We start from the raw sequence: 14,941 nt of genomic DNA on the forward strand, positions 1-14,941 counted from the left end.
AAACATCATTTCAAGTGGACTGAGTCCAGAGATACATTTAACATCATCAGAGCAGCTGGAAAGATTCCTCTCCTCCCAGTTGAAGGAGGCTGAAGCCTCTGACTGAGGGGTGAGTGACAAATTAAAAACTCACTTCAGGGGGTTTCCCTGGTGGTGCAGTGGTTAAGAATCCGCCTGCCAATGTAGGGGACCAGGGTTTGAACCCTGGTCCGGGAAGATCCCACATGCCGCGGAGCAATGAAGCCCATGTGCCACAACTACTGAGCCTGCGCTCTAGAGCCCACGAGCCACAACTACTGAAGCCGGCGTGCCTAGAGCCCGAGCTCCTCAACAGGAGAAGCCACCGCAATGAGAAGCCCGCACACCGCAACGAAGAGTAGCCCCCGCTCACCGCAACCAGAGAAAGCCCACGTGCAGCAACAAAGACCCAACGCAGCCAAAAGTAAAATATAAATAAATTAATTAAAAAAAAAAAACCAACTCACTTCACATGAGTGTTTCACCTTGTATCCTCACAGAGATAGATGGGGCAGGGCTCCAAATGAGAAAGAATGTTTTAGGGAGTCCATTATCTAGGCAATAGAAGCCCCATTTCCCCAAATGCTTTGAGGTATGGGGGATAGGAGACCCACAGCCTACTTCAGATCAGAGAGTGGAAGACATACTTAATTTTAACTTGGCTTTGTGGGTAAGATGGGTGATACCAATGCAAAAATGAGCATAAGTTGTTGTGTGGATCCACACCATCCACAATCCTTCCCAGCTGGCCACAGAGGTTAAAGGTTGGTTACACTCTAACCCCATCTCTCACTGTTCATTCATTCCATAGCCCAAGAGGGCAGCCTGTTTACTGATCTTGATGCAGCCCAGTCATCTTAAGTAGAGCTAACCTAAAGCCAGTGCATTTTATCTAATCCACTGTCAGTGTGGAGATATTAATTTGTTCAAGCACAGGGACAGAGCAACAACTGTTCCTCTTAATAGATTTCAAGGAACTACCACCATGACCACCACCACCACCAACAACCAAAAAGAAAAAAAAAACCACCCCCCTCCATATTAGCACCCTGTCACTATCTTATTTGCCCACATGTCCTCTGTCAATCTATTAACCTTTAGAGAAAACAGTCACTCACATAATACTCCCTACTCTGGTAGACTGCTGTAATGCCCAGTGTCCCCTCCAAGAACTCCTGAAACCAAAAAAATGCCTCCCACTTCTCACCCACCCAAAATCCACGTTAAAAAGAGGAAAAAGTTCCAGCATGCAGGAGGAACAGACCATCCACTGATATACTCCAAAAATAACCCAGAATATGTCTTAGGTTCTTTGCTAACAGAGAAATCTCTTTCTGCTCAATTTCTCCGCTCCACTTCTCTAAGTAAAATATATGTATATGATATGTGTGTGTAAGTGTAAAGTGTGTGTATGTGTGTGTGCACAGCAGTTAATATTCCCCAATATCTGCTGATGGAGAAAGAGATATATCAATCAGCTATTATTCACTGAGTACCGATCAATTTACACAGTTCTCTCTGAGGTTCCTCCCATAGTAATTGATTAATTATTCTCCAGTAAATGGCACGCCTGTCTAATTAACTGTATTGAATAGGATAGAAAAACCAGATGGCTCTCTAGCCTGGATCAGCAACAGCAGAAACTGCTATTTAACATTTAAATCAAACACAGCTCTCATTTCTCCCTGACCTTTGTCAGAAGGGGAAAAAAAAATGTGACTGAACCATTTTGTGATGTGCCCTCTATAAGATTATTTTCAGTAAAAGGTTTGCCAATTGGTATATAATATACCTTTGATCATATCACTTATACCCAGAGCCTATCACAAATACTATCCAAAGCAAACAGGAAAAGTTTTCTTTGGAAATGAGCAAAGCCATAGGTTTATCTGATTTTATTTGTGGTCAGAGAAAATACAATTCCATTGGCTACCAATAAAAGCACACAAATATGCATACCCATAAGATTAACACTATTTTTTGCATGTGAAGTTTCACGTGATTTTTGCTTCTTTGGATCATTTGCCATTTCAGCTCCACTAGGCTCCTGGATTCTTTGGTTTATTAAAATAACTTTTATGGGTTCTGAGTAGGAAAAATTCTATTAATAATAATAAAAAAGTTCCATAAAGACAGCCAATAACTGTCAAATAATCAGTAGGGAAGAAATTTAAAAAATGCTCTAAATCTCTAACAGCTGCTTGTAACAAAGTAGGCTGCATTACTTAAAGATGAATCTCTGTTTGGCAAAACTCTTTTGGAAACCTGGGCAAGATGAGGGGTCATCAACCAAACGGCCTTCAACAATCAATTTCTCCTCTGTGGGCCTTAGTTTTTATACTTGGGGACTGGGAAGTGGGGAGACGGCATCACTCATTTCAGTCTGCAAATATGTATTTATATTGTTTATTCAAGCAAAGGTCTCCAGTCTTTCAGAGGAAGGAATATTATTTCCCTTTTCCCTTTTTTTAAGATACCCAAAAATGAGGTAAAGCTACTTAAACACTACAAGGAGAATGGGGCAGGTAGAGCAGGTTATACTCTGTTCCCATCATTAATATCTACCAGGGATTTCCTAGTGAAGCCCAAACTCCTAGTCAGGAACTATATATTAAAGGAGCACTGCCATGTTGTATCACCAGATCACATCAATTCCATTTGTTCCTAAGAGGAAATCAGGTCACCTAGTGGTCCTTTTCAGCTTAACAATTAAAAACCAGACTATATCTAGCAGGTGTGCATATACTCCAAAACCTTGTAAGCTTTCTAAGTTCTACATCAGTAAATGAACTAAAAGATGGTTTAATCCTTGAGTAAAATCTTAATCCAGGATTGCTAATACCTGAAATCCCTAGTTTTCAGGAATTCCATAAACTCCTTAATATTACAGGCAAAACGATGTGCATATGTACATTTTTCTGAAATGGTGTTCAAAGCTTTTAGACTTTCAAAGAGGTTCAGGAGTCAAAAAGATTTACAAATAGCTGATTTAATAAACAAGTTATTTTCATGCTACCTTCTCTTTATAAAGTAGAGTCTCCTAAAATATTCACCTAAAAATACATACAACAAGGAATTCCTCTGCCATAACTGTGTTCAGCTCTTCCTCATCAGCCCATGGAAGAGGCTATTGCCACTTGATCTGAAAACACAGGTGGCAGCAGGTCTACGAGGAAGAGGGTACAATCATAGGCAATGGACTGAGCCTAGTCCTGGTTCAGCTACTGATTAGATCTGCAGTTTCAAACTACTCTAGACCTTAGTTTCACATGGAGATGAAACCTGTTCAACTATACCCAAAGGTTGCTGGGAGGACTAGTATGACATGAAAGTGCTTTAGAAGCTAAAGAGCAAAAAATATATAAAAGAAAGGCAAGGAGAAGAAGAAAAAGTTAGCTTAAAGATACAAAGCAAGTCAAAGGATAGAATCTGAGAGTTGAATCTCCCCTATTAAAGGTGTGCCTTTATTTCAGGAGAACATATGGCATGCCACGCCCCCACGTGAGCTTAATCAGGGCTGTATGGAGTTATTAGAAAAAAAAAAAAGCAGAGTTATAACTTTCTAGGTTCCTTTACTGGCCTGGAGTGCACTTCCTGGTGAATTCCTACACCTCTATTATACCCGTATAATGTCAACACAGAAAGGTTGAGTGGTGATGTAATGTCTGAGGCCAAGCCATGTATTCAAGGCCGTTTTGTTGGATTCACAGTGTACAAGTCAGCTCTTTTCTCCAGGGGATGAGATACGATGATTTAATTATCATGATTTTAGGGGTCTGCCATCTGTCAAGTTCAAGAGAAAGACCTCTGTAAGTGATCCCAATGTTCAGACACTCCAGGGCTCAGCCCTTTCAAGAAAACTTTATTATTCTTTCTCCTTCCTTCCCTATCCCACTTTCGGCAAGATGTAGGGATTACCAGGCCAGGTGTTAGATGAGACTAACGAAAGAGAAGACTTAAATTACCACACTGTCCATTTCCAGGCCACACCAACCAGTTAGCCTGAAAGACTTATTTCCCAGAAGCCTGAGGTGCTCTGCTGGACTCTCGCAATCTAGGGCAAGAGCCATTTAAGGAATTGTGAAAGAAAGGGAACAAAAGCTGGGTGCTGTCTTACAAGTGTGTGCCAGAAAAGCTAGCAGGTGGAAAATTGGCCTTCTTTTTTAACCCTGTTAAGAGATTGGCTCACTAAGTATACAGAGGGGAGTGTGAAACTTGGGAGCCAGAATGTACCTAGTCAGGCTTCAGAGAGAAAATGAAAAACAAAAAAATCCAAGTATGATACAAAAGCAAGGAGGAGAACCTTTGGGTTCAGGCAGCCTCGAGGAAGGAATGCTGTTTGTTGTTTTACTAAAAGATTCCTCACTATACTGCAAGGTTAGAAGGTGGGCTGCCTTTAAAAAAAAAAAGTTAAGGCTTTATTTGGGGCTAATTGTTCCTGTTGATGCCCAATCAATCTGATGTCACTCATGTCACCTTATCTGATGATAGAAGTTATCGAACTTGAGTAAGATTATACTAGCAACAAACAAACCATGTATTTTTAGCCAAAAGTGGGGATGACAGAGTGTATATACAGGGGTTTGAATGAAGATCTCAAAGAGTGTGCGAACTGGCAGTCACGTGAATGTGTCTACCACAGCATCTGGCGCACAGGAGATGCTCAGTAAATATTCGCTTTCTTATTTTATAAGATGCAGGGGATGAAAACGCAGGAAGTTAGGAAGGGTTCAGTAGGAAACAGGAAAAAGGAATGTGTCTCCACTCACCTATGAATTAGTGACAGACCATGAAACTAAACATGACAGGAAAACATCCTGCTGAAGCACAGAGGTTTGAAACTGGTGGCTCTAATAAAGAATAGATGTTATGGTTCACAGGTTTGTTTCATTCATACAATGAAGTATGAATTTGCTGCAATACTTAAAAATCAGGAAACTTCACGTAACAAATCTTTACTTCTGGCTTCCCCCGAAAAAACCAAAGGCCCTCCTGGCAGCAATGGGCTGAAGCTGCGTCAAAGCTTCATTTATATGGCATTCACTTAGATTTAGGATGGGGTGGGCTCTCCAGCTGGCCACGGTCCCCACTACTCACTAATGTTTACTTCTAGCCCAACTCACTCATTTTTGCTGCTTGCCTTGCTTAAGGCATTACGTTGTGACCTTCTGTAGAGTGAAAAGGAGTCTCTACTGAGAGCTCAAAAATCTGGGTTCTAGTCCTACTCAAACTTGTACATGTCTTAACTTGTATACCTACCCTCTCTAATCCTGTTTTCTCATCTGTAAAAGGAGGGGTTGTACAAAATGATCTCTAATAGCTCTATAATTAGAATTGATCTACAATGGTGGCAATGTGTATGGGGAAGACACAAAGTAGGCTCAGTCGGTTTTATGCTTTATTCTGATCTTGAAATTTTAGTTTCATTTTGGGGCTAATGAATTACCTAGTGAACGTAGAACAGTCTTATAGGAAGTACAGGCTCTCTGGCATAATGGTTTGATTTGTGTGGACTGAGTAATAGTGTAATTAAAAGCCAGAAGACTGTCTCAGATAGATAGGTCGCTTACTGCCTTTCTTGACCATGTTCATTCCTATTATGGAAATTCGCAGATTCCTCTCTGGGATGGTTACTTACCCAGCCTATGACTAAATGAAGAGTTCCAGAGCACAGAGCCTCGGGCTGTGGGCGTACTCAAAGCATACAAGAAAAAGATCAAATATAAAGACCGATATAAGGAAAGGGTAGGCTTTGGAATTTGAAAGCAGCTAAAAAGATCCTGTCTGAATCAGTCAAAGAATATACCTATCAGTCCTGCAGATCATACTATAACTGTGGCAGCTGCCGCTTTAGCCCTGAGTGTGGAAAGTCAGAGCCCATAAATCACCTTTGAGAGACATGTTTCAGGAATGAGACAATAATTTTGGCCTCCTATGCTACACTTAGAAAGTATAAGCTCAGTAGATTAGTTTCACTGAAAATCCATTATTTAACTCATCCTCTTAAAGCTCCTGGAAGTTGAGCAGGAAAACAGGTACTTATCAATCCTGACTTACAGTTATACAAGGCTTAGGCCTGGAAAGCTAAAAACCACACATTGACCAAAGTACTCAAGATTCACTTCAACAAATATTTATTGTGCTCTCAGTGTGCCAGGCATTGGAGACAAGATAATGATGAATTAGCTACATTTCTTAGTCCCTAAGGAGTGAAGAAAACAGCCAAACATAAATCTCTGTACTTCCTATTCCCTAAGTTATATACTTCTGATAATCTATATAGGGAATATAAACAGACTTTAACTCTGAAATGGATTTGAAGTTAGACTCAATGACTTCCCATCCTCCTCTATCCATGGCAAACCACTTATCCCAACCAAAAAGCAGTCTAGTTTGTCAGAAAGGATATATTACCCACAAACTTTTCCCATAGGACAAAAATCATACGTAATAGTCAAATCTGAATAGAGAAAATCAAAAGCCATTCAATGTTTTTATCATTATATATAACCTGAAAGGCCAAAACAACTACATCTTGTCAATGTACATAACCAGGACCACCACAAAACACCTTGTGTGGCTCTGCCTATGGCAGTATCTGTACCTGTCCCCCCGTATCTCAAAGTGGGTAATTATAACCTAGGTCAAAAGTTCTCAATCAGGGGCAATGTCTGGGGACATTTTTGGTTGTCTGGGTGACAGCTGGGGGAGATGATACTGGCATCTAGTGGGGAGAGGCCAGGGATGCTGCTAATTAACCTACAATGCACAGGACAGCCCCACAAAATAAAGAATTATCTGACCAAAATGTTGACAGTGCCAAGGAGGAGAAACCATGGCCTATGTGCTCTTACATATTGGTTAGAGGCCTTTCTTCTGGGTCTTTTTTTTTTGTGTGTGGTACGCGGGCCTCTCACTGCTGTGGCCTCTCCCGTTGTGGAGCACAGGCTCCAGACGCGCAGGCTCAGCGGCCATGGCTCACGGGCCCAGCCGCTCCATGGCATGTGGGATCTTCCTGGACCGGGGCACGAACCCGTGTCCCCTGCATCGGCAGGCGGCCTCTCAACCACTGCGCCACCAGGGAAGCCCTGTTCTGGGTCTTTTAAGGACTCCATGCAGGCAGGTTCTGGCTGCTAACATAGAAACTAAAAGAAAATACAACATCCATTCTCCTTCACCTCTTTCTCCTTTCTCTCAGGGCCTGTGTCTCCAGTAATAAAACCTAATAAACCACTACATTTCTACATTTAGTGCCTGCTCTTTATTGTTCAATGAAATAAAATCACATGCATAAGAGGTTGACAGAAGACGGAAAACCAACAAAAGCAAGGAAGAAAGGTAGAGAGGGAGGCAGGGGCTTGGTTGTCATTTCCATACCTATATGAAACTAAATCAACCATTCTGCAGAGCAAAAAACTACCTATTCTATTGTGAGTCACATCATCTCTAGAAACTGCTTCTTTCCACCCAAGAAACAAACTGTCTATAAAAACTAAGTCTATCAGGCATTGTGGCCTCTCCAAGGAGATATCGCTTATATAACTGAAGCCACCTAGTGGTTTTAAGTGTAGATTGCAGCTAAGCAGGCCCTAGGACTCTGACAAATATAAATTCTGAATTTAGATATATATTCTCTATTTATAAAAGGGGAAATTCCTAGCCTGGACAACTTAAAAGATATTCTCAGTTTCTTTAACATGCAACTCAAGTAAAAAAGCATTTATTGTGCTTCTACTACATATGCTAACCTTTAAGCTGTGATGTCGGGGAGCCTCTGGGAGCCTCTACCTCAGCTAGGGAGAAAAACCCCAGCTACTGCCTTCAAAAAGCAGGGTCTTCACAAGTTCTCAAAGAACTGTTTCTTTTATGCCCCTTGCCCACAAATAACTTTAAAGCAGTGGAGTACAGCATGTGAGAATTGTATGTCAAAGTTTAACATAGTTGATGGATCCAAAGCGAACACTAAGAATTAGCAAGACTAAGGTTTCTATTTTCCCAATCTAGATGTGAAATGGCAATAAGATTTATTGTGTTTGAGAAGAAAAAAAAATTTATCCATTTATTTGATCAATCCTCCTTTATATTTGTCTTTACTCAGCTTGATTACTCAGACCAGTCCAACTGATCCATTCACTGACACCCACTTCAGAACTCTATGGCCAAGAGAGACAGGTATAGCGAAGGTATAGGTATGTTTCTAAATTGCCAGCTCTAAGTCAACATCAGCATCTCGATTTCACAGCATCTCGATCTGTGAAAAGGCTGGAAACTCACAGCTTGGGTTCTCCTTCCCAGTTGTGATACTGGCAATAAAAAGGAAAAACGTCAGCATCTGGCTTCCTCTCAAACAAAGCTGCTCAGCCCATTTCATCCAAGAAAAAGGTGCCATTCAAAGGGGCTATTCAGGATGTATGTCTCTTGGAGGGTACTTACAGTGTTTCATACATCATTGTGTTTCACTGATACAAAAAAAAAGGTGTCTTTTTTTGGCAGGCTAATTTTCCATGGACTTCCTCCTTTCTTTTGAAATGACACACTCTTAGAATCTTAAAGTCTGTTCACAAACTTGGCAGAGCTAGGTTGCTCAGAACCATATTGTGGTTTATGGTGTGTGCCTCATATTACCCAAAGGCAGCTCTGATGGAAAAACTCACTATTAAGCCAGAATGTCTCCAGACACTTATTGTTTCCCCTCAACTGTTTCTACCTGACATGGCTAAAGAGAAATAAAGACCAGTACAGAAAGAACAATCTGAGAGGAAAGCATGAGTGTGGGATGCAGGCAGCAGAAGGCACTTACCTGGTCACGATCTCCTGCAAAACAGCAGCTTTTCATGGTACATGAGTTGAAGTAACCCTGATTGTCAAACTGGAACACAGGCAGGCGGGAGTGGATGTCATAGAGCACAGGAGGCAGGCGACGTCTCAGGGCCAGGAGCTGGGTCCCGTTGCTGTTGAATCGCACACTCATGGCACTTTGGAGGGATAGGTTGCCCCCGTAGCGCAGGAGAGAACTGGAAGGCAGAAAGCACAGGGATCAGGCATGAGGCAGGCTGGACAAGAGTCTGCAAAAAACACTGCATTTTGTACCAGGGCCTCCTGTCAGGCTTGCACATCTGAATTTTGGCAGAAAGTTGTTTTTATGCAGTGGGCTAGAAGGTAATAAAGAGGACGGGGATGACTCCTTGATTACATTAAAGCAAGTTATTTAACCTGGTGGTTCCCCTCTTCAATCTCTGAAAGGCAAATTACCAGTAAATTTATAGGAAAAGGATAATACAAGCATCTTGAAAGAAGAGACATATTAAAATGATTAGTTCTTTTATTTACCAGAGCTACATACACAAATAGATACTTGTCAAGACCCTGGCAAGTCAGTGGTGTCCACACTAACTGGCTAATCATGGATGGTATTTAAGGAATATATTTGTCCTTTGAATTAGAGATACAAGAACCATCAGCCAAAAAAAGATATTCTAGTTTATTCTGGATTTTTAAAAAAATAATAATCACTTTATTGCTTACACATTTATTTTTGAATTTTCAATCTGTTTACAGAGAATTTTTATATTCCATATGGCACAACTCAAGAATAAATATTAAAGAAAAATTTTAAATTAAACACAGAGCAAGCAGTTACAACAATTAGAAAAGCAAGATGACTTGTTTCCCTTTACAATTCCCAAAGAGTTTATATTTAGCTTTAAAATATACTTTGGCTAATATATATAATTCCATTTATCCACCTTGTACTAGAGAGTGGTATGATCTGGTTCACGCAGTATTCTTCTTTAGTTTCATAACGTTCATAACATTTTTTAAAAGTCACACAGTATGGTTCCAAATAATTTATTTTGATGACTCAGAAGATACTTACAATGTGTTAACTAGGATGGCAGTGAACATTAACAATTATACAGTACTAAGTAACAAATGGTGTGTGTTTTAACTTTCTAGTAGTCAGGCTCCTTGATTATGATTACCCAGACACTATTTTATTATAGAGGGATGATGGTTCATTGTCCATGTCAACCAACTTTTCTTTCTTTAACTCTTGGAACACGAAATTACTGGTAAGAAAGTGAGATTAAGTATATGCACTGGAGGGACGTCCCTGGTGGTGCAGTGGTTAAGAATCTGCCTGCCAATGCAGGGGACGCAGGTTCGAGCCCTGGTCCAGGTAGATCCCACATGCCATGGAGCAACTAAGCCTGTGTACCACAACTACTGAGCCTGCGCTCTAGAGCCTGCAAGCCACAACTACTGAGCCCGCACGCCACAACTACTGAAGTCCATGTGCCTAGAGCCTGTGCTCTGCAACAAGAGAAGCCACTGCAATGAGAAGCCCACACACTGCAATGAAGAGTAGCCCCCGCTCACCGCAACTAGAGAAAGCCCATGCGCAGCAGCGAAGACCCAATGCAGCCAAAAATAAATAAACAAATTTATTTTTAAAAAAGTATATGCATTGGAGAATGCTATAGAAATGAGGGCCACATCAGTGCTATTAACTCACTCTGCTTCACAAGACACTGTGGTCATAAAAAGAGATTCTAGTAGTTTAAGAAAAAAAGTTTATAAATTTAGGGAATCAGAGCTGGAAAGGGCCTTGAGATACATAAATTAGAGCCTGCCAGACTTATTTGAAACATTTTTAAGGAAGAAGTTTTGATAGCATTTTACCAAGTGAAAACTTAAAGAACTATATGTTACCAGAAGAAATTTAACACTGAATGGATAAAACACATTTTCTTTTATTTCTTTTCTGGCAAGAGAGTGATGGAGAAGTTTAAGGGGACAAGAAAGGAGATATCTCAAAAACAAAACTAAACTGAACCGAAAAAAAAACAAAAAAAACAAAACCTGTAAACAACCAAAAGAGGAAAAAAAAAGGTTTATAAATGTGAAAAAAAGGAATTAAAAGTAATTTACAATTATAATAGTGTCTATAGGTTTTATAGAGAATAAATTACTCCTGCTATTAGTGTTAGCATGTTTGACCATTTGACAGAATTGAATTCACAACTTTGGTTTTTTCAACATGCTGTTGTATTAACCATAAATCCAAGAAATCATCTTTTCTCTGAAACTCTGATATTAATTTTGGTTCTGAAGACTCTTTAATATATTCTTTATATACAGTTAAATTTATATCATTATACAGATATAATGAAATGATATGTGGTGTAAACCTTTATAACTGGCAAAGCGCTATACAAATTAAAGAGATTATTACTATAATGTTTTTTAAAAAAGAAAGCGGATATCCCATGGGAAAAGGAGGCCCTGGACCACAGTGCAAAGGAAGCTGCCAACCTGGCCTAATCATAAAAACATTCTGCACCTCCACTAGCCACAGTGAGTCCTTGTGTCCCCCAAAGCAGTCTTCTCACCAGAGGGAAGAACGCTCTAGTACTGCAGGTATGTGTGGAAACAAGGCTTAGGCAAAACAGACTTTAATCCTCTTATGTTTGGAAGGGAAGTAAAGAGAGAAGTGACTTAGAACACGGTCCCTAGAACTCTAAACATCAAGAAGAAGCCTGGTACTCCTGCAGTCCCCAAGCAATAATCCCTGCAGAGCAATGTTCTTATAATGTCCTAAACACAGGCCACAGTCATTCACATACAGGGAATGAATGATGGGGCTGTTAGAGCCCAGGCATTTCCTTTACAGGGTGTCCTAGCTGCCACAGGCATGTGGTGTTATCTAAACACTGATCTCAAAAACAATGAGAGCCTTTCAATTCAAGATCAGCATGGAGTGTGCAAATAAACCAGTATCTGTACGACTGAAGAGGAGTTGGGGGTGGGAACAAGACTCAACAAAAAGAAACTTGGTCAGCCACAGCGGCAGGGCATTGCATCAGCTCAGGCATCCCTGACAGGAAAGCTGGGGCCTCTGGCAACACCCTTTCCATTTGTTAACAGGAACTTCCTCTGCAGATTCTAGTCAGGCCTGCAGGAGTCTGCCCAGGACAGGCATCTGGGCCCATCCCATTCCCACCCAAGCTCCTATGTCTGCAATCTGGCCACTCTACAGGGGTCTGTTTGTGGGCTCCACAAGAGTCACTAACTTTTCTCTTAGTTTCTGGGCAGGGAACTCCTCTCTCTCACACAGGGAGGGTAGGTACATAGGAATCTTGCTCCTAGAGTGTTTAGGGGTGCAGCTACCAAAAAACTGTAGCAGCAGCTACTAAAACTGAATACTTCATGTTTGGGTGCAAAAATCCTTTCAGGGGGATAGACTGACACCTGAAATTCAGAAAGTGAGCTACATTAACTGTAATTTCTCAGCAGGGGTTCTGCAGCTGGCTCCTCCTGTTGAGAATGGTAAGAATGGTCTTGTTCATCAGGAAGAAAAGGCTTAGGAGCAGTTTCCCCTCACAGTCAAGATATAAAGATAATGTCAAAGATCCTGTTGTTTACGATTCCAAGGGTAAGATGCATGATAAATCATCTGGGACTTTTAAAAAATGCAGATTGGGACTTCCCCAGCAGTCCAGTCGTTAAGTCCGCACTTCCACGGTAGGGGGCATGGTTCAATCCCTGGTCGGGGAAACCAAGACCCCACAAGCCACATGGGCAAAAAAAAAAACAAGGCAGATTCTCAGGATCCATCCCCAGATATTCTAATTCAGTCTGAGAAGTGGACCCAGGAATCTGAATTTAACAAGCAACCTTAATTAATTATGATGCATGTGACTTTCAAACCACACTTTGAAAAATATGGTTCCATTTTGGAATTTGGGGCGGCAGGTGTAGAGGGGAAAATAAGGTGGAGAGAAAGCAGATTACTAGAGGCTCAGCGAAAAGCCAACCATACAATATGGCACTTTTTACAGCCCCATGTCTAACAGCAGAAAGGACTCTAATTCCTTTTAAGATCAGAGTTCCACTCTACCAACAATGCCTGAAATGTTTTTTTTCCTGCCCTCAACACATTCCCTGAAGGAGAAATTTCTTACTTCTTCTTGGAGAACTGATGGTACCTGTACATAAGAATGCCTCAATCTTGACAGCAGAGGTGCCACCATCTCCACTCCTCCAGAGAAATGGTCACCATTACACACCCAAATGAGATGAGCAGTATCTTGAAAGGACTAGCAACAAGTTAAAATGAGTTCAAATCAAAATATCCCTAGTGGGAAGCAGCTGCATAGCACAGGGATATCAGCTCGGTGCTTTGTGACCACCTAGAGGAGTGGGATAGGGAGGGTGGAAGGGAGACGCAAGAGGGAGGGGATATGGGGATATATGTATACATATAGCTGATTCACTTTGTTATACAGCAGAAACTAACAACATTGTAAAGCAATTATACTCCAATAAAGATGTTAAAAGAATTAAAAAATAAATAAGATAAAAGCAAGTAAAATAAAATGATTGTTAATAGATTTTAAAAAACCCCAAAATATCCTTGTAAGAAAAATAAAAGCAATCAATCTATTCCCAGCCTATCTTCAACCAAGAATTTGTCATAAAATGCAACAAGAATGGGGTAGGAGGTGATCCAAGGGTCAGCATGCAAAAGACGCAGGACAAAAAGCAAGAGAACCTTAGAACATCAGGAAAATATTCCTCACTAGTGTGTTCCCCTGGGTTTTTGCTTTTTGGCCCCTCAAAAATATTCAATTGGACTTCTTTATTGCTTTGGTGGGATAAAAAGAAAAATTTAAAAAGTCTTTGGCCAAGGCTAAAGTCTTGGAACAGAAGAGAAACAAGCCAAGGCTGTTTCCAGAAAAAGTGACTAGGAGTATCAAGTACTGCACAAGATAGAGCATTGGTAAACGTTCCAAGATCTGGCTTCATGAACCTAGATTTCCATAAATCCATGATTAAGTAATTCATCGACAGTGCCAACAAGATTTTCCAAAGCCCACTGGCATGAATTTCTTCAGAGTTTCTATGTGAAAGTTTCCTAACACCTGTGAAACACTTGGAGTCAAGGCACTGCTACTCCAAATCACAGGCATCAGAGCTGGTATCAGACAACGAGAGAGGCAAATTCAATGTTCCACGGGTAGGAGAAAATCTCTCCCCTCCAGTTTCTGCTTTAGGACAGGATGACCTATAAGGAATACAGGGGCATTTTGTACTTCCTATAACACAACCCAGAGAACATGACAAATCCTAGAAGATACTAGAATTAAGTAAAAAGTGAAAATGTTCAAAAAGTCACAGCCCACATCAGTTCCGTTCAAGTGTGTTCAAGATCTTGGTGATCACTTAACCTTTTTCTTTCCTTTTTTTTTTTAATTGAAATATAGTTGATTTACAACATTGTGTAAGTTTCTGGTGTACAGCAAAGTGATTCAGTTTTATATATATATATATTTTTTCATATTCTTTTCCATTATGGTTTATGACAGGATTATTGAATATAGTCCCCTGTGCTATACAGTAGGACCTTGTTGTTTATCTATTTTATACATAGTAGTTTGTATCTGCTAATCCCAAACTCCTAATTTATTCCTCCTCCACCCCCTTTCTCCTTTGGTAACCGTAAGTTTGTTTTCCATGTCTGTGAGTGTGTTTCTGTTTTGTAAATAAGTTCATTTGTATCATATTTTAGATTCCACATATAAGTGATATCATATGGTTATGTTTTTCTCTTTCTGACTTACTTCGCTTTGTATGACAATCTCTAGGTCCATCCATGTTGCTGCAAATGGCATTATTTCATTCTTTCTTATGGCTATGTAGTATTCCATTGCATATATATACCACATCTTCTTTTGTTTTCAAATGGTTGTGCTGTGCATGCACTTGTGGGATTTTACTTCCCCGACCAGGGATTGAACCCGTGGCCACGTTAGTCAAAGCATCGAGTCCTAACCGTGGGACCACCAGGGAAGTCCCTACCACATTTTCCTTAACCATTTCTTTTATGTGAGTTGGAAGGAGAAGAACCTGGGCTTTCTCT

The 14,941-nt window shown here is 40.5% G+C and overlaps 1 protein-coding gene across 3 annotated transcripts in view; it reads right to left on the reverse strand.

Moving 5' to 3' along the window:
- The window catches only part of DCAF5 (DDB1 and CUL4 associated factor 5), a 99,597-nt gene that overhangs the window by 37,902 nt on the left and 46,754 nt on the right, over positions 1-14,941 (reverse strand). For all 3 annotated transcript variants that reach the window (XM_029236414.1, XM_029236415.1, XM_029236413.1), the window contains exon 6: positions 8,819-9,032. In XM_029236414.1, coding sequence (XP_029092247.1) covers positions 8,819-9,032 — 214 coding nt within the window. The remainder of the gene's footprint in view (positions 1-8,818; positions 9,033-14,941) is intronic.

The sequence above is a fragment of the Monodon monoceros genome, unplaced genomic scaffold (genome assembly GCF_005190385.1).
Source record: "Monodon monoceros isolate NGI ecotype Baffin Bay Population unplaced genomic scaffold, NGI_Narwhal_1 Super_Scaffold_21, whole genome shotgun sequence".
NCBI classification, from domain to species: domain Eukaryota; kingdom Metazoa; phylum Chordata; class Mammalia; order Artiodactyla; family Monodontidae; genus Monodon; species Monodon monoceros.